The sequence below is a fragment of the Camelus ferus genome, chromosome 32 (genome assembly GCF_009834535.1).
Source record: "Camelus ferus isolate YT-003-E chromosome 32, BCGSAC_Cfer_1.0, whole genome shotgun sequence".
Lineage (NCBI taxonomy): Eukaryota > Metazoa > Chordata > Mammalia > Artiodactyla > Camelidae > Camelus > Camelus ferus.
This window is the reverse complement of record NC_045727.1, coordinates 12,892,660-12,911,136: the sequence shown is the minus strand read 5'-3', so window position 1 is coordinate 12,911,136 and position 18,477 is coordinate 12,892,660. Positions and strand designations below refer to the sequence as shown.

General features: G+C 43.0%; 1 protein-coding gene across 5 annotated transcripts in view; it reads right to left on the bottom strand.

Annotated features, from left to right (window-relative positions):
• Nucleotides 1-63: 63 nt before the first annotated feature.
• Nucleotides 64-18,477, bottom strand: part of EIF4ENIF1 (eukaryotic translation initiation factor 4E nuclear import factor 1) — a 39,326-nt gene continuing 20,912 nt past the window's right edge. For 4 of the 5 annotated variants that reach the window (XM_032471487.1, XM_032471484.1, XM_032471485.1 and 1 more), the window contains exons 7-19: nucleotides 17,000-17,175; nucleotides 13,144-13,279; nucleotides 12,753-12,932; nucleotides 11,711-11,943; nucleotides 9,498-9,569; nucleotides 8,872-9,055; nucleotides 7,824-7,903; nucleotides 7,331-7,473; nucleotides 4,821-4,905; nucleotides 3,281-3,413; nucleotides 1,843-2,187; nucleotides 1,397-1,561; nucleotides 64-807 (exon numbers count right to left, since the gene is read on the bottom strand). In XM_032471487.1, the coding sequence (XP_032327378.1) occupies nucleotides 566-807; nucleotides 1,397-1,561; nucleotides 1,843-2,187; nucleotides 3,281-3,413; nucleotides 4,821-4,905; nucleotides 7,331-7,473; nucleotides 7,824-7,903; nucleotides 8,872-9,055; nucleotides 9,498-9,569; nucleotides 11,711-11,943; nucleotides 12,753-12,932; nucleotides 13,144-13,279; nucleotides 17,000-17,175 (2,174 nt within the window). In that variant the 3' untranslated portion in view covers nucleotides 64-565. The remainder of the gene's footprint in view (nucleotides 808-1,396; nucleotides 1,562-1,842; nucleotides 2,188-3,280; nucleotides 3,414-4,820; nucleotides 4,906-7,330; nucleotides 7,474-7,823; nucleotides 7,904-8,871; nucleotides 9,056-9,497; nucleotides 9,570-11,710; nucleotides 11,944-12,752; nucleotides 12,933-13,143; nucleotides 13,280-16,999; nucleotides 17,176-18,477) is intronic. The other variant, XM_032471488.1, reaches the window with a different exon arrangement.

Below are 18,477 nucleotides of genomic sequence, written 5' to 3'. Positions count from 1 at the left end.
AAACTTCAGATAATCTCCCTCAAGGAAGGGATTCAGGAAGAAAAACACAACAGTGCCGTTCACTTCATTGACACACTTAGCATATGCAATTTTAATGGGCCAAAAGAAAAAGTTCCAAATGTACAAGTGGGAAAAAAAATCCAAACTTGACACAGGCTTAACTAATGTCAGCTACTTTTATGTACAGCTGTATAAGTTCAAAAAAGCTATCCTATAAGTATGTACAAAAGTTGTTTATACACAGGTCTGTACACAAGGTTCTATACATTTATTTCCTTAGAACCCTTAAGGTGTCACCTTTTGGTGAAGACACCAACACTTCATTCACATATCTTACAAAAAAAGACTGTTTCCAGGACTGACAACACCGTGCATCCTGTATTCAGACCACGTAGGTTCCACTCGGGTTAAGTTCCTTCTGTCATGATGCAGACCACACCAGGTGCCTGGGTGCCGTGAACAGCTTTGCCACAAAATAAAGGCCCATAAATCAACCCGAGATGAGGAAGCAGAGCTCTGACCAGGTGCCACCAGGGTCCAGGCTCCGGCGAGCCTGCCTGCCTGTTCACTGTCGGTATTCCAGTTCATCTACACTGATGACCTTGGCGGGCATGGAGGGTAGGGGCTGCTGCAGCACATCCGAGCCAAACCACTTGGCGAGGCCCACTGGGGAGCTGCTCCTCTGGCTGGGGCGGTGCTCCAGCTGGGAGTGCATGTGGGGCAGGCCGGACCGGCTGGGCACATTCTGGGGTGTCGTCTGAACGCTGACAGCTGCTGCCTGGGAACCAGAGCCTGGAGGATGGAGAACTGTGGGGATAAGAGGGGAGGTTACTACTCAGCGCACAAGGTGGGAAGTAGTTCTCTAAGGCCCTGCTTCACTCAAACCCTATCCATAAAACTCCAGACAGAATTCTTTACCAGATGATCGATTCCAGGCTTCTTTAGGAAACCCCTTTGCAAAATACCAGAAGAGAGTACCTTGGGAAGCTGAGCTATTCAGGAGCCATCCATACTGAGAACCCATCCTAGTTACATCACTACTTCCCATGACAAGCAGCCACATCACAGAAGCACTGACATGAGCTGGTGAGAGCATCTACTCTTGGCAGTCCCTATGCTGAACTGTTGGAAGGATTCTCAGCCTCCTCTCCTAGGAGGCAAAGGACAAAAAAAGCCAGAGCACACCTGGCTCTCCCACTGTCTTCACAGGGGTTCCAAATCCCAGAGGTTGGTTTACTTCATCCTGTTATCTGGTTACACCCCTATCCCAGTCTTGCTAGGGTAAGTTAAAGAATGAATGGTCAGTATCATTTCATCCCCTTCACTGGGAACTGGTCCAAAAACTCTGAGCCTATTCAGCCCATCCTCAGCTTACCTGGCCCGTTCCTGAACCTACCTGAGCGCTGCAGCTGCTGTTGCATCATTGCCAGATGCAGAGGTGTCCCAGGACGAGGGTTTAGGAGAGGGTGACTAGTGGCAGGTAAAGGGTAAAAAGGTTGACCCAGGATTGGGCCAGATATTCCCTGTAAATGAGTAAGGTCCATCCCAGGAGGAAGCACACCTATTGGGCAGAAAGAAGAAACGTGAGAAATACTCTGCCTGGAAATTTTTAAGCTTGGCTGTACAGTTTTGCTAATCTGAAAGTTTATTCAGAATGAAGAATGCTTAAGCTAGGTTCCTAATCTTTTAATGGACAAAGGGATAGATTAGCTTGCACCTACTGGTTAAAATGGAAAAAAAAAAAAAACAAAAACCTAGCAACATCATTCTAAGGATGCAAACCTCCCCCAGCACAGCATGTCATCAGTTCTAGCGGCTGCTGCCATGGCAGGTCAGACTTACCAGCTTGGAGCAGACTTGGAAGATGCTGTGGATGTACTCCCTGGGCCAGCATCCTTTGGACCAACCCTGGGTGAAGCTGGTGAGCAGGCCGCACAATTGGGACGTGGGGGACAAGGGGAACTTGATGGACAGGGCGGAGAAAAGGTGTTCCTGGAACTGGGGATGCCAAGGTGGGCGTTTTTCTCCCAGTTGCTTTAGGTCGATAATCTTGTTCTTTGGTGTAACGGTTGGTCTGGGACAGTGGGGTGGAACATGAAGACCGCTGCAGCGTCGACAGTTTGGGATGTGTAGTGGGAGAAGAGTCTCTATCAGCAGTGGGCACAGAGCTGGATGACAGGAGGTTCTCTGTAAGGATTCAGACAGAATATTTTGGTCCTCCCAATGATCCAGTAACTCATTTCTTAGAAACTTCACAATCCTTATTTGATCCCCTCAACAGATAGAGAGAACTGCACCAAAGGGACCATCGTTTTGCCTTATGAACAGGCCCAGTCAAGGTCACGGGAGTCAGGGACAGAGCTGAGACTAGACTCCACGTTTTCCAGGCTTCCAACACCTTGCTGGAACACAGTTCATTTTTGCTACACTCTAAAAAACCAAAGGCTCTGAAGTGATAACATATAAAAAGCCCGCATCTTTGTTCTTACAATCCTCCCGACCCAGAACAGCTACGGGCAAGCGAGCCTGGCGCGTCAGGCCCTGTGGTCCACCTCAGCTGGGCACCTGCTCTGCCTCAGGGCCGTGGTCTGGGATCTGCGGGGAGCTAGTCCCATCCTAATCAGCTGCTTGGGATTAACATGCTTTTTAGCCTCCCGGGGAGATCAAGTGAGTAAAATTATGCAAATCCATCACAGCAGAAAGCTTAAAGAGCAATTACAGTCTCGTGAGGGAAACTGAACTGCCTTTTAGTAGGACCAATAGGATTTCCTTTTTCCCAGAAGCTTTCGCAGAGTCAAAAAGCTCTCAGACCAATACTCTAACCTATGTACGCCTCACTTATTAGAATCTGTTTTGCCATGTCCTTAACAATCCCAACTGTGCAACTCCTAAAAACCTCTTTCATTTTCTATACACTTTGAAGGCTCTCACACACCTCCTATATGCTTCATCCACTGCACAGAATTTTTATTGGATAGTCTCTGCAGACTAGAGAGAACCTTTCAGAAATAAAACTGAACTTTTATTAATCTGCCAAATCAACGTACTGATAATTCAAGCCTAAATAGGCATCCTAAGCTAACGCTTGCTCTTGCTGTCTAACACTAGCATTCATACCGCAATAGGTTGGTCAGAATTTCAAGTGCCTAAGTGACTATGAGCTGGCAGCCAGGGGTCTTGCCCGGGGCTTTGCAGAGAATCAGGTCGGGCTGGTCAGCACGCAGGCTGATGCTCTCCGGCACACCTGTCGGGCAGCACATCCTCAACAGCTTTGCAGTACCTTCACTGGCCTTCTGAGTGTCCTCTTTACTGTCCCCAAGAGCTGCTTTTCCAGATGCTGGCTCCTCCTTGCTTTTCTCTTTGCTCTCGTACATCTTACGAATCACTGAGGTAGGAGTGAAGGAAGGAGAAAGCTGCAGAGAAAAGCCAATTTGTATTACCACATTCTCTAAATGCCTTTTGGTCAGGATTAACTGGCCAAACTACTCAAGCTGGAGAGTCCCCTTCTGTCTACAGGTGGCAGAGGCCAACTGCAATATTCTGGTGATTAGCTGCTGGAAGAAACAATGGGCCAAACAGGCAGTGTCCCAAGTGCATCATCCCTTGCTCACAATTCACTTTCATCAAAACCTAGATTGAGCTCTAAGACAAAGGTAGTTAAAGCACAGAAACTTCAACCTACCTCGTCTGTGGTGACGGGGACCTGCCTTTGCAGCCTGCGCTTCGGCCATTTCCCCAGCCCACGATTAGGCTGGGAAGGTGGAAGAACACGGCCAGAAGTACACCCTGGAGCAACAGCCCTTCCAGCTGGGAAAGGACATTCCAGAGACAACCCCAGAACCTAAATCTCTCTGTACTCCTACGGTTTTCCATCTTAACTCTGCAACCAGAAAATCCACAACTGTCTTCTTCCAGGTCTCCTCAGCTACCAGTACTCACCATGTGGGGTCACTGTTCCCATCTCTGCACAGCCTATTTTTACACTGATGATTTTATTACACACACAACTTTTCTCATTAAACCCCAAATCCTTGATGACAGGAGACAGCATGAATTATGAACAGAAAAGCTCCTTCGAGATCCTGCCTTCAGGGTGCTTAGTGCAAAGCCCCACTTGAGGTCCTGAAGTAGAGGTAATAATAGTCTTTTCCCCTTGGCTTATCAGCTTTGATTAGGTGGTAAGGGTCTAGGGGGGGAATGAAACCTAAAAAAAATGATGCTGGCACACGAGTCAGTTGTAAAATAAGCAAGCCCCTCTGTACCAACCTTAATTTTTTTTTTTCTTTTTTAGGTTGGGGGAGGCAATTAGGTTTATTTATTTTAATGGAGGTCCTGGGGATTGAACCCAGGACTTTGTGCATGCTAAGCCTGTGCTCTACCACGCAGCCTGAGTTCTTATCCTTGAGATCTGAGTCTGAATTTGTGAAGTCCCATCATGTTTCTTTCACCAGACTCCCCATGATCCAACCCCAGTCACCCCATCTACCTCACCTTCTGTCTTTCACCCCTGTCCTCCCCTGCTCCCCCCTTTAACTGCTCATTTGTTTGAACATACTACCCCACTGGGTATGCTCCAGCCCATACTCATCCAGCTGCTAGAACACACTTCCCCCAATCTAAGGGCTTCACTAGAATCCTAAGACTTAGACTGTATCCTGAAAAGAGGAAGAACTAATAAACAGGTGGTCATAAAAGTCTAGTAAATCAGAGACTCCTGTGGAAGGCACGCAAGGATATTTTGCGGTACACAGTGATACAACATAAGCACAACCAAACAGGGAGAAGCCCAGAAGTCATTCACAAAGGCAAAGGGCACTGACCATGCTTGTGATGGAGGCAGCGGGGGCAGGGGAAGAGGAATTCCCTCGGTGCACAGGGGCTGGTGACTTGGTCACTCGCTGTTGCCTGTGAACAAACCAGTTATCAGTGTGATCCCCAACCTGCTCCAACTCCAAGTTCTAAAAACCACATAATACTCAAGGTCAGCCTATGAAGCTTCCCATTTCCTTTCTCTAATTCAATTTCCCAAGCATTTAATGAATGCCTAACACATGCAAAACCACATGCTAAGTTCTGAGGGAAGACAAACCTTAATGGAACATGGTTCTGGGCCTTGCAAGAACTCTCCTCCAGCGGGGAGACACTTACTAATGTAGGGCAAACAAGGCATGTCAATGTTAGACACCAATGGTGTACAATGGGAAAGTGAGGGGCAGAAGGGATGAGAGGATACTCCTGCCGCAGGGACTTTGGGAAAGCTGCTCTGGGAAGGAGCTGCATTAAACTGAGTGTGCCAGTGAGAATCTACGGACGGAGAACAACGATTCAGGCAGAAGGAATGAGTACGGGGAAGGCCTCAGGAATGGAGGCTGGCCCAGGGCGGATGTGTAGGTTATTTGCTGACCACACCAGTGACACAGGCTAGGGAGGGCCTTCATTCTGTAAGCCGGCTATGCTCCAGAGGGTAGGCAGCACACTGCCTGGCAGGAACTGCTGCTGCGGGAGACACTGGTTCAAGTCAGCTAGAGCACCAAGAGTTTCAGTTGTTCTTTGGGCCCAGTTTCATGCAGCATTCCTTGCCACTCCTGGTCTACACACAAGGTTGATCACAGGCCTCCCAAATACAATTTAAAAGAACAGACTCCCCATCTCTCCTAACTTGGAAGAAAACAGGTAACAGCTGACCAAGACAAACAGGCTGAGAGAAGAATTATGTGAGCCCATTGACTAATCAAACCTTCACTGCATTTCAGCCACGTTAGACCTTGTACCACAAAGGCCAAGGCCCAAGTACACTCAGGGATTCTGTAAATTCTCTGACTCATAAGCAGATGGGAATCCTAAGCTCATGGCTTCTTTCCAGTCTGTACCAGGTAAGCCCCAGTGCTGCCACAGTGAGACTGAGTATGATGACAAAGGGGGAGAGAGAGAGCGCAGTGGTATTCTGGGTGGTTAAGAGGTAACCCCAAATCTGGTGGTTCTGCACGACCTATCATTTATTCCTTCTGATAAACATATTTGAGCACCTACTATGTGCTGAACACTGTTTTAGGTGCTGGGGATACAGCAATAAACAAAATGAAACAAATCTTTGCCTTCATTACATTCTTGTGTTTGCAGGGTAAAGACGGGTTACTATGGGCAATGAGAGAGAGAAAAAAATATAGTCTGCTAGAGGGTGATAAGTACAATACAAAAATAAAGCGAAGCAAGGAGAAATCATGTCTGCCAGGGGACACAACTGTATACAGTGTTCAGGAAGGGCCTGCCGTTCGATACTAAAATTAATTGAAGGCTCCGCAGACACTGACTTGGATCTACCTGTTAGTTTCAAGTAAGTCACATTTAAAAAATCTGTTTCTTTGTAAAATTTAGTTCTTTAACCCCATCTACCTCCTAGAGTTGTTCCCAAGAGCAAGTAAAATTCTGGGTATCAAAAGTGCTTTGAAAGAGTATGGGTACTAACTGGTCTCAGTTTTCTGAAAGTGTCAACATATAAGACCAGCTGAAGCAAGACACTGAGACACTGATATGGCAATTTTAGAAATGACTTCTTAAACAATGTGACTTCTAATATAAGAAAACATAAATACATTTTAATTACCAAGTACTATATGGGGCAGGAATATAGTGTTCAAGAATGTACATTTTGGTGATAAAACTAAAAATATGAAGGTGGTGATTACTTTTAAGGGCTTGACAATGGTCACTTCTAGGGGAGAAAAGGTATTGAGATAAGGCACATGGAAGGCTTCTGGGTAGCTAACAAGGGAGATCTGCCTTATAATCAACTACACATTTGTTTAATGCAGCTTTTTGTGTCTGTTCCATTTCACACAAAAAAAGAACAATACTGCTACCCCTTTTGCCCCCAATTCATGGTTCACTTCATCTCACTACTTGTTGCAACCAGCAGAGAGAATGCGAGGAGAGTGAAACCAGTGATCATTTGTTAACAGCTCTGTTCAGCAAACCCAAATCAAGGGTCAGTCTGACATCTAACAAGGAATCTGTGGGGAAGGAAGCTAAGTGGAGTTTTATTTTTCATCATCTCATCAGCATAACTGCAAACAAGTAGCTATGCTACCTACACTGGTAAAAATGAATCCTTTAAATGAATATGACTAAAATTACATAGGATGACAAACCTATGCCCCTGCAGTAGAATTCAATCATATGATTTTCTCTAAACTTTCAGGAGATGGAATTGGCACCACATATCGTACAGTATGTCAGTTATCCGTAGTATAACTTCTATTGTACGCACTAATTTGCTACTCTGAGGAAAAATAATTTATAAATCTCCACAAGGGTAGGATTAGTAATTTACCTGTTTCTGAATCCGTCTCTGGTTCTGTCCGCTTGCGGTTTGCCAAAGCCAGGCTGGTAGAAGTTTGCTGCCTGCACTGCAAGGTCGTGCGGCAGGGCCAGCCCCTCCAAAGCCGCCTGCTGCAGTTCTAGCTGGCTCATCTGCTGAACAGAAGTGGCAGAGGAGGGTTAGCAGAAGAATGAGGACAGTCAACACACCTTCTCTCTTTGCTCACTTAGAGAAAGTATATTTAAGCAGCACCTGAGAGAAACTAGATATTGCAAACCTAACTAATTGTGCTGCCAATCCACTGAACAGGATTTTAGCTATTTAAGTATGACTTCACATGTTCATAGTTCATATAATTTCACCAACTTTCTAGCCTTCATTGAGCTTGAATTATAGTTCAAAACCACTTCCAAGCACTGTACCAATTTAATTCTCCATCCCACAAGCAACAGTAAGGGTGAAAAGCAAGCCAACAGACTGAGCGTGAGAAAGACCTCGGCCAGACCTGGGCTGTGACAGGGCTCATAGGCTTGCGCACGCCTTGGAATGGATCTCCGAGTAGCTGCTGTGGTCCTGCTGTGAAACCTGTTGGAAAGTTAGTCTCCGTGAGTGTCAAGACAGCAGCCGCCCACCAGGCAGGCACCATCACTGATGCCTGCTGCTCCACGCTGAAGACCACCTCTGCCAGGAAGTACTGAGATCCCGGGCTGATGATGCCTCTCTCCTTCTGTGCGCCCACAGTGGGCTAAGTGGACCTCAGTCAGATCATTTAATGACCCAAATTGCTGGTGTATCTATTTTCCTCACTAAGCTGTCAGCTTTGTCCCTTTTAGAGCTGAGTCCTCTGTCTGTTAGAGAAGATCTTTTCTAGCTAGTGATCTGGCCCACCATCATCAAGCCAGCTGATACCAAAGCAGAGACCAGTGCTTTGTGGTTCATACTCTTTCCACTGCATCCTCCTAACTCTGGAAAGATTGCAAAAACTTCCTTTCAAGGTATGACTGGCAGGGGCCAGAGAAGCCAGGAGCCCAACGTGGTCCAAGGTGGTAGGGACACTCTGAGAATCTGCACAACACTTTGCTAAGACAGCCTTCTGAGTGCTTCTTCCATTCATTCTTCTTAAATTATTCTAATTTAGCCACAAGGCCTAACAGTTGATTGTGCACAACTTCATTAGGCTGGTAGAGAGCCACACCCTGACTTCTCCATACAGGAAAAACCTAAGGAGCCAAAATAACTTTTTTTGCTTGAATTCCCAAAATAAGAAAAATGACTGAAGAGCTGGATCCAATTTAGATCAACCTCAAGAAAAAAATACAAAACTGTAACACGAACATACTTAACTGGAAGAGCAGGTAGATAAATAAGCTATTTTCCTCATTTGTGTCCTCACCACCCACTGAAAAAAGCATAATAAATGAATACATTTCTTTTTAAACTGTTTAAGGATGCCCATGAAAAAGAGCTGGCCAGTTCCAGGGGACTGGTACAACCTCTGCGGGGGAAGCGGAGGGCATGATGACGGGGACAGGCCTGCGTCTGCGAGCATTTACCAACTGGTGAAGGTATTCTGGGACGAAGGTAGTCGGCTGAGGCTGCTCTTGTTTGAAATGCCTGTGACAAGGGAGGAGAGGGTGCTCTTTGCCCCAGTAAAGATGTCGTAGGCTCCAAGCTCCCCATAAGGCCACTCAGAAGATTGGAAGAAGCAGGTCTCTGAACTGGTGGACCCAGAAGTTCCTAAAGGCAGAAAAGTCAAATCGTTGTGAACAAACCTGGTCCTTCCTCCTAGTCAGAGGTTGTGGATTATGGATTAAATTTTTGAAATCAATGATTAATCTCCCTCATTCTCCACTGACAAACTTGGCACATACACACACAACAAATTTCTCTGTACGTTCAGCTAGCAACATTTCCTTTAAGTTAGTGCTACAAACATAGGTTAGATACTTTAAATCTCCAAAGAAATTGCAAACTTGCAAACTGGAAATCAAGGGCTTAGTCTGTCCTCTTTTTTAGCCACCTCCCCACCCCACACTGAGATTAACAGCGACACAACTATGCCAGGCAGTGACACCACATCCTTCATTGCGAGGCAGCATGGAACTGGACCACTACACAAAACCAGTTCAGAGGACTACTGTTCAGGACTCCGAGGCCTCTGTATAAGATTGTGAAGTACCTGCAAGATGTTCTTAGGGACAGGCTGGCCTGGAATCTCAGCAGGGGACATCAAATGGCTTTCAAGGTTTCGCTAAAAAAGTCAAAGGAGAACTGGTTTTAAACTTCTACATATTTATAGATTAATTTGGGACCAAAAGAAAACACTAAAAACTACCCAGGGAGTTGGCACTTAACCGCAGAATGACGTCCAAATCACAGAAAACTAACTGAGATCAACTTGTTCCACCCTCTCATCACACAGATCCCAAAGATCTGGGAACGGGAAGAATCTTCACATGTATGTGCAAGGTCCACTCAGAGACCCTCAGACAAGGTCGTTTCCTCTCTGTGGTAAGCTCAAGTCCATTTTACTATTTCTAACATTGTGACCAAAAGGGGAAAAGAAAAATGGTGAAATAGGGGAATGCTTATTTAGCAGGAAGTCACAAGTAGGAAATTCTGATAATTTATACATTTTAATTTTTGAGACAACCTTTGGTACCCATTATCTTTAACACGTACCACAGATGGTACAAAAAAACCTAGTAAACAACATGTGAGTTTGGCTAGAATTGTTATAGTTCAGGAAATTTGAACTTCATTGTTTTGAACAAACTGTTCTGTAATGTATGGTTATCTCCAATATGACTGAACCGAAATGGATGGCGGCAGATCAGAAATAGTATACACATAACACACACAGTTGTAGTAATTACAGACTTGATTTCTCAGGTAGTCCATGACTTAACAACAACATGCAAATCAAGCAGTATTTTGGGACAATACCTGGGCCACTTATTACATTATTTCCTTGTTGCGTTCTTTCTAGGTTGAGTTTGTGTTACTCTTTACCTAGCAACTTAAATTATATCATCCATTCCTTTATGCATGTATTTGAGGCTCATTCCTTGAGCTGAAACCAGATATATTTCAGAGCACAGAAACCCCAACATCAAACCCTAAAATCATACCTGAAACAAAAATATTCAAGAGCATCAGGTAAACTACTGAATTCCCCCACTCCCATTTCTTAGTCACTCACACACCACTGTAGTCGGCACCCAGTCACCAAGGTATAAAGGTAACGAGAAAGCAGAACAGGATAGTCTGCAGTCCCTTTAGTCCTCATTTGAAAGCATTCACATCTAGTAATTCTTTGTAGGGAAATTATTCTAAAGCAGCTTACAAGGAACATTCCCCTGTGACTGGCGTGGTGTGGTCAGATGCACAGGAACAAGCCTATCTATCTGAGATGCCTCCTTTCAGAGGTAGAGAGTCAGGCAGGTAGGCCAGGGACAATGGCACCTATTAGGACCTAACACTAATTGCTGGTCAGATAAGAAACACCAAAGATCAGCTGCCCTCCCTTGGTACGAGGCGCAATGAGTCAACTACTGCCATGGTTAACCTGTAGTTCCCAGACGAGACGGCGTCAGGAGAAAACAAGAGGCAAAACTCAATTTGATAAATTTGCTGTAACTTAGCAACTAGAGTAAGTCTATGTTTATGTTTTTATTATTCAGATTTACCGTTTCTCCTATCACTTTGTAGCATCAAGGGTTAGCAACACTGACAAACAGACTATGGCTGAGAGCCACCCTCTAACGTGTTGTAACAAAGACCAGTATGTGCTACATACCTGCGTTTACTGACATGCAGGCACCCTGTAACCCTACTGAACGCCTGGAGGTGTTTTACAAGTTTGCAGTCAAAGATTTTTCTATTAGTAAATTAACAGAAAGTAACTGTCTTGAAAAATCCATCTCAGATACTTTACAATAATACGTACAACTGTCAACAGCCTAATCAAGCAAGCAAATGATCCCAGGTGTCTGGAGGTAACTAGAAGGTGTGAAAAGAAAGATTTTACTATGAAAATATGGTAAGTTACTTTAACTTAAGTAGCTGAATAAACAGAAAACTTTCTTGAGCTCATCCCGAAAGATATTTTTACACTTCTTTAGCAGTGAGTTAAGATAAGCAAGTGGTGTCTGCATCTTTCAATCCATATACTGTCACCCACAACATGTACAGATTAACCACAAGTCTGCTTTTTTCTAGTAACAAACAGTACAGTGGTAATTAACACACAAAAGCATCAAGGACCAAATGACCACTAAAGAATTTCCAACTTACTCAGAATACCTTTTTAAAAAATCCATTTATTGCGATGGGAGGTGGAATAGAAAGAGGGAAAAGGAGAAAAGGCTGGGATGTGTGACAAATACTTACGCTGACTTTGGGCTGAGAAGGCAAAGTCCCACTTGCCTTCATGGTGCTCACTAGCTTGTTGAACGCAGTCATATCTCCATCTTTTTTGAGCTGTCGATTGCTGGTCACAGTACTCAGGGTCTCCTCTAAATGTTCTGCCATAAAAGGAGTCGAAGTCTTCACTTGCTGGTCCACCTTCAGGCCCTTGAGCCCTGCTTCTACCTCTTCCACTGAGAGCACAACCCCTGAATGTGCTGAAAGGTTGGGAAAGTCCAGGTTAAGCCCAGCAAAGGAATATGTTTTAGGAGTTCTTTTTGCTTAACGTGATGGTGAAGGTGAAACCGATTTATTTCACAGCTGAAGTAAGGCTGTCAGAAAAGGCTGACACTAAAAACAGACCGACGGAAAAGACTTTCAGATCCTGCAGGGGGACGTTTTATAATGAGTCTTCTTGAGACCTGCTACCAGGGACAGGAATGCCAGGTAGCCCAACGCCAGCAAGAGCGCCTCCTGCACCATGGTTATTACACGACTAAGGTTTATGCTGAGGGCTTTTAACCTCAGCAGGAACGCAGCAGCCTGGGGCAGAGGTTGAGGAGCTGCCAAGTCACGCTCAGGAGGACTACAGCATTCACTGGAGTGTCATAATCAGGCTCCAGGTAAGGAGGAGGGCTTGGAGGGAAAGTTCCTACCACCGGCCTCACGACCCACTGACTACTAGATTCTCAAAGAGGTGGTATTATTCGATTAGAAAGTGTTTTTGGGTAGGGGGTATAGCTCAAATGGTAGAGCGCATGCTTAGCATGCACAAGGTCCTGGGTTCAATCCCCAGTACCTCCTCTAAAAATAAATAAATAAATAAATAAGCCTAATTACTTCACCACCCCCCACCAAAAAAACCCAAAGAAAACAAACAAAAAAAAGTGTTTTTGAAGAATATTAAACAAAACCCACCATCTATTTGACTTCTGATGAGAACAGCAGTCTGTTAGAACCAATTCTGCGTTTAGACTGATCATCCAAATGTTTCAGATATCTAAAGCAGACTGTAATAAATACTTACAGCTCTCTTTAAGCTTTTCTTTATTTGCAGAAAGGCTGGAAAGGAGAGGTTTTAAATCCACTTTGGCTTTCTGTAGCATTTCTAGAATATCCACTTTATTTTCAGCATGGTCTTCTAATGGTATAGGAGCAAAATAATTCCCCGAGTTCTGTCCAGGAGAGAGGATGGCTTGTTCCAGACCTAATATTGCAAGTAAATATATTCATAATTAACTGGTCATGATCAAGTACAAAAACATATCATCAACAATATTAAGAAAACACAAATCGAAGGTTTTATCAGTATCCAGAGACCTTTAATGCTAACAGACCCCTGCCTAATGAAGACAGAATGAACCATGTCAGAGAAAGCTCAAGTCTACATCCAAGGCCAGAATCTGAAGCACTTTTACCTGCAAGTCTTTCCAGTTCTTCATGTGGTGTTGACCCAAGACTGCTGGATCGGCTTCCTGATCGGCTCGGGTTAGAGAACCACCTACTGAACCGACTGGCAGAGACTGACCCTTCTCCCAAAACATCTTCTATCATCTAAAAAGAAAGGTAAAAGGGGTTAAGATGATAGTTTCTAGGCAAAAAGGACAAGAAGGTTCAAATCTTAAGAAAGGGTCACTTACTTTGAAACTTCCTTTGATGCTGCTGATCTGAAGGTAAACACCCTCAGAACTTAGGATTTTGAACATCGTTAATTTTTCTTCCCCTCCTGGATCATTTCTGAGTAACCAAGACTTGGGCATAACCAACCATGTACTTTCTAAGCATACAGAACAAAACCCCTGTGCCAAAGTATTCTGGCTTTCTATCTTCGCCTCGTTAGAAAATCCATGAATGTTCTAAGGGGGCATAGTTGCAAAATCAAATCAGCACCAGAGTAAAGCAGCCCATTGCCAGGCTGAAGAGTGGCCATCAACCAAGCATGGAGAGCTGATGAAAAGCTCTGCTTCAAAGTTCAACATCCTCAAGATTGTAATGAACACCACAAAATCCAATGCAGATAATTTTAGAACCCGAAAGCTAAAAAGTAGAGCTCATGAAGATCATAATTCCAAGTCAAAGTTTAGAAAGTGTGTCAGAATTTGAAAGATGAACATTCAACTGATCTCTAGTATCTCTTGAAACTTAATGGGAGGTTTTCAGGTGTTTGTTTTTGCTTAAATCTGACCTCCATAGTTTCTGGTTTAATAAGAGCAATTAAATGATGCTCTATGAGTAGAAAAAATTTCTTCAACACTGTTTCATAGTAGTAATTTCTACTACCAACTCTTCTTAAAAACTAGATTTAAGCATTTTTTACCCGATTATAAATCTAATTAAAGATCCAAACTGATCTTTATGCAGTGTTCTTATTAATATTTAGAAAAGACAAGATAAAGCAAACGTCAATCCAAAGATGAGGCACAGCCTTGAAAGTAAGGGATAAACTTTCACTTCTATACCAATGATAAAAAAAAGGGTTCCCCCAAAACCGGTACACAGATGAGAATTAGGAACTTTGTTTTATCTGAAGTCTAGAACTCAGTTTCTAGTCAAAGTTCAGTAGTGGAAGGTTAAGTTTATACTTTTATTCCTATCTGGAAGAATTTTCTCCTAACACATACCCAATCTAAGCCACAAATAATTCTCTTGAATACAAGGATAAGGGATTTTAATTCAAGACATCAATTTGATTACCCGTGGAACTTCTATCTTCTCAGGTATTATGCAGTTTCAATCACATTCTACCTGTAGACTCTCACACCTTAAATAGTACTGACTTTCAAGTGCATAATTTGCAATCATTAAATTATAAGACAGGCATTATGAAGTGATGTTTCACTGTGAAAAATTGGGAATTGTACCCAAAATACACCCACCTCGGAGATAAATAGGAATTATTTTAAAAATAAAAGCTAGAGCTATTAAAAATATTTTAATTTTGAAAAGACTTTGAAATTTTACAAATAGCAAAAATAGTTTTGCACTTTAATCCTTTTATTTCCTCTGATCACACTGTTTAGGAAAAAAGCCAGAAGATATATAGGAAGAACATGAAAAAGTAAAAGATGTGAATATAAAGTATCTGGACATTTTCTAAAGATCTGACAGTAAGTGTTGAGAAAGTCATTTCCATATCTTGATCAGTGACTGTTTCTATTATAGAAACTAAGTTTTATTATAGCCAAAACATAAGTAGAAACAAAATCACTTTTATACACATTTACTAGAAATGCCAATTTCAAGATACTAAAGCATTCTGAACAACAAAACAATCCTGAGTTTATCTGTTCAGTCATTTTTACCACAGAGCCAGTTGGGGCATTCCACAGTAGCGGTGCCTCGCTCCGTGCCTTGGCACAGGAGATGGAGATCTCAGCTCTGACCTCTGCTGCATCCTTGTCTGCTATCAGTGGGTCAGGAAGAGGAGACTGAACTACATGCTGGTATGTTTCAGCTCTTTCTAGACGAGATTTTTAATACTTAAATATTTTACTGAGGTATAGTTGATTCACAATGTTGTTAGTTTGTGGTATTACAGCAAAGTGATTCAGTTAAACACAATTTTTTTCATTTCCTTTTCCACTATGGTTTATTACAGGATACTGAATATAGTTCCCTGTGCTATATAGTAGGACCTTGTTGTTTATTTTATATATAATAGTTTGTATCTGCTAATCCCAAACTAATTTATCTGTCTGCAACACCTATCCACTTTGGTAACCATAAGTTTGTTTTCCATGTTTGTGAGTCTGTTTCTGCTTTGTAAATGAGTTCATTTGTATCATATTTTAGATTCCACATAGAAGTGCTATCATATGGTATTTGTCTTTCTGACTTTTGTTACTTAGTATGATAATCTCTAGGTCCATTCATATTGCTGCAAATGGCATTATATTTCATTCTTTTCTATGGCTGAGTAGTATTCCACTGTGTGTGTATGTTTAATTGTGTGTGTGTGTGTATATATATTGTATATATATATAAAACATTTTTAACCAATCATCTGTCGATGGACATTTAGGTTGCTTCCATGTCTCTTGCCTACTGTAAACAGTGCTGCTGTGAACACTGGGGTGCATGAATCTTTTCAAATTATATTTTTTTCCAGATAATGCCTAGGAATGGGATTGCTTGATCATACGGTAAGTTTATTTTTAGTTTTTTAAGGAACCTCCATACTGTCCTCCATAGTGGCTGCACCAATTTACATTCCCACCAACAGTGTAGGAGGGTTCCCTTTTCTCCACACTCTTGTTATCTGTAGACTTTTTAATGACGGCCATTCTGACCGGTGTGAGATGTTACCTCACTGTAGTTTTGATTTGCATTTCTCTAATAATTAGCAATGTTGAACATCTTTTCATGTGCCTGTTGGCCAGCTCATCTTCTTTAGAGAAATGTTTATTTAGGGCTTCTGCTCATTTTTTAAAATTGGGTTTGTTGTTGTTGTTGTTATTGAGCTATATGAGCTGTCTGTACATTTTGGAAATTAATCCCTAGTTGGTAGCATTGTTTGCAAATACTTTTTTGCATTCCGCTAAGTGGTCTTTTTATTTTGTTTATGGTTTCTTTTGCTGTGCAAAAGCTTTTAAGTTTGATTAGGTCCTATTTGTTTATTTTTGCTTTTATTTGTATTGCCTTGGGAGACTGACCTAAGAAAACACTGGTACAATTTATTCCAGAGAATGTTCTGCCTATGTTTTCTTCTAGGGGTCTTATGCTGTCCTGTCTTACATTTAAGTTTTATATCTGAGGGATGTCATACTGTTTCTACTTTAAAAGTCGAGAAAGACTAGATCTCACAACAGTTTAACAGCAACAACAATAGTATCCCATATTCCTTTTCACCAAAGGTTTTCGGAACCATCACATCACAAAGGTACCACCTAACAGGTCAGCCTTACGCAAAGAATGCAGATCAGTGCGACACCATTCACCAGTTGTAAAAATCCACCTCCACAGTAAGCCTTAACAACAAACACTTATCTACTTAAAAATAAAAGTGGACAATGTTCTTAAACATCTGAAGATTCTTAGTCCAATGCTAACAGCCTGGAAAAAGTGTTAACTGGTATAGAATTCTCACTTAGTCATTTCCACTAAGCCTCTCAAAACAATGCCAATAAAAATTCAAATAATATTTAAGAACAAAAGCCAAAAAACCCCAAACCATCTAGCACAACCATACTCTAAGAAGAGGTATCTTAAAGACTCGGGTCAAATTTAACCCTGCAGTTGCACCATCCGTGTTTGTAAGTGTGCTGCTACACTCACCGAAGCCAAGCACGGCACCTTATCAAGGTTAAAGAACTCATTAAAGTCAAATTCTCCTGGGGACTGCTCGGGCAAGACGGCGTCCCTCGGCACCTCCTGATCAGCAGCAGGCTCCTGCGCGAGGATGACCTCCACCTCATCCTCTTCGGCCACGCCTCCATTGCACTCGACTATGCCTGAAAGCAAAACCAGGACAAAGAGTCTGATCAAGCAAACCACTCCAGACTTACTCTGTGGCCTCAGCCGTCATAACGCATGCAGAAGAGACACAGATGACTCTGAAAGCAGACTTCTCGTGCTGGTACAGGACGGGCAGCAGTAAAACAGCTCCCTTCTTATGGGAGCTGGCGGAGGGAAAAAGCCTTAATAACAAGCCAGAACACCAACACGACGTGGGATTATGGTCCCTCCTCTGTCCATTCTTCGCTTTCTATACGGTAGTGATTTTTTTTATTTAAAGGATAGCCTTTGAGATTCTCTTACTGCTTAAAAATGGAACCAATTTGGCTCTGCTTTCACTCACGCCTCTGCATCACCACGTTAAGTCGGGGTCAGCAACCTGAGGTATTTACGTGAAACAGCACAAAGTCAGTTTTCACTTGCCTACAGATTGCAGTTCATCCTTCAAGGCAAAGCTCAAATGTCACCTCTACTGGGAAGCTGGCCTGCCAGCAAAATAAATCACCACCTTCTCTATGATCTGTTCTGAGTACTTATTGCACTTTGTTATGGTAACCGTCTGTGGGACTGAACTTTCTGAGGGCAGGTTAAGCTGCTCTAATCAGCTTTGTCTTACTCCGTAGTGCCTGGTACATTTAAAGTTCAGTAACATCTGGTTGTTGTTACGATGGGAAGGTGAGTTCTTAAGTGATGCTACCAAGTGCTAATGTTTGAGGATACTAACATGTTAGTTCTAGCCAGAGGATGGGCAAAAAGCAAGATCCTCTGGATAAAAATAAACTTTTTTCTTTTAAAATTTAAATGCACTGGAAAATACTGGATAATCAACTTTTTAATTTGAAAAACAGAACTCCTAAAGCTCTACCCAGCAAAAGCACCTACATAAAAGCTGCCTGTAGTTTCAAGATCACAGCCGACATGAAGTTCTCCTAAAAAACAGTGCCAAAACCTGGACCCATCGCTTCTCAGAAGTCCTCAACAGGACCACAGTCTTGATATTATTCAGCCAAAGTATTCCAGACAAAGAGAGGTTAAATGCTATCATCTGCCTTCATTCCAATAACACTTCAAAGAGCTAGACAGCAAGGCAGGGGACTACAAGAACTGAGAGGCCAAGTGGCTTGCTCACCCAAGGTCTCAAAGCTAGCAGGTGGCAGAATCTTCAGCCCTGGAAGGCCAGCAGCACTCTTCCACCCAGGCTGGCACATTTGTGAGCCATGGACAAGGCCACAGGCAGCCTTCCCCGTGGGTCAGCACATGCTTACCGCCAACCAGCAGAGGCAGGTGCCGTTCCTTAA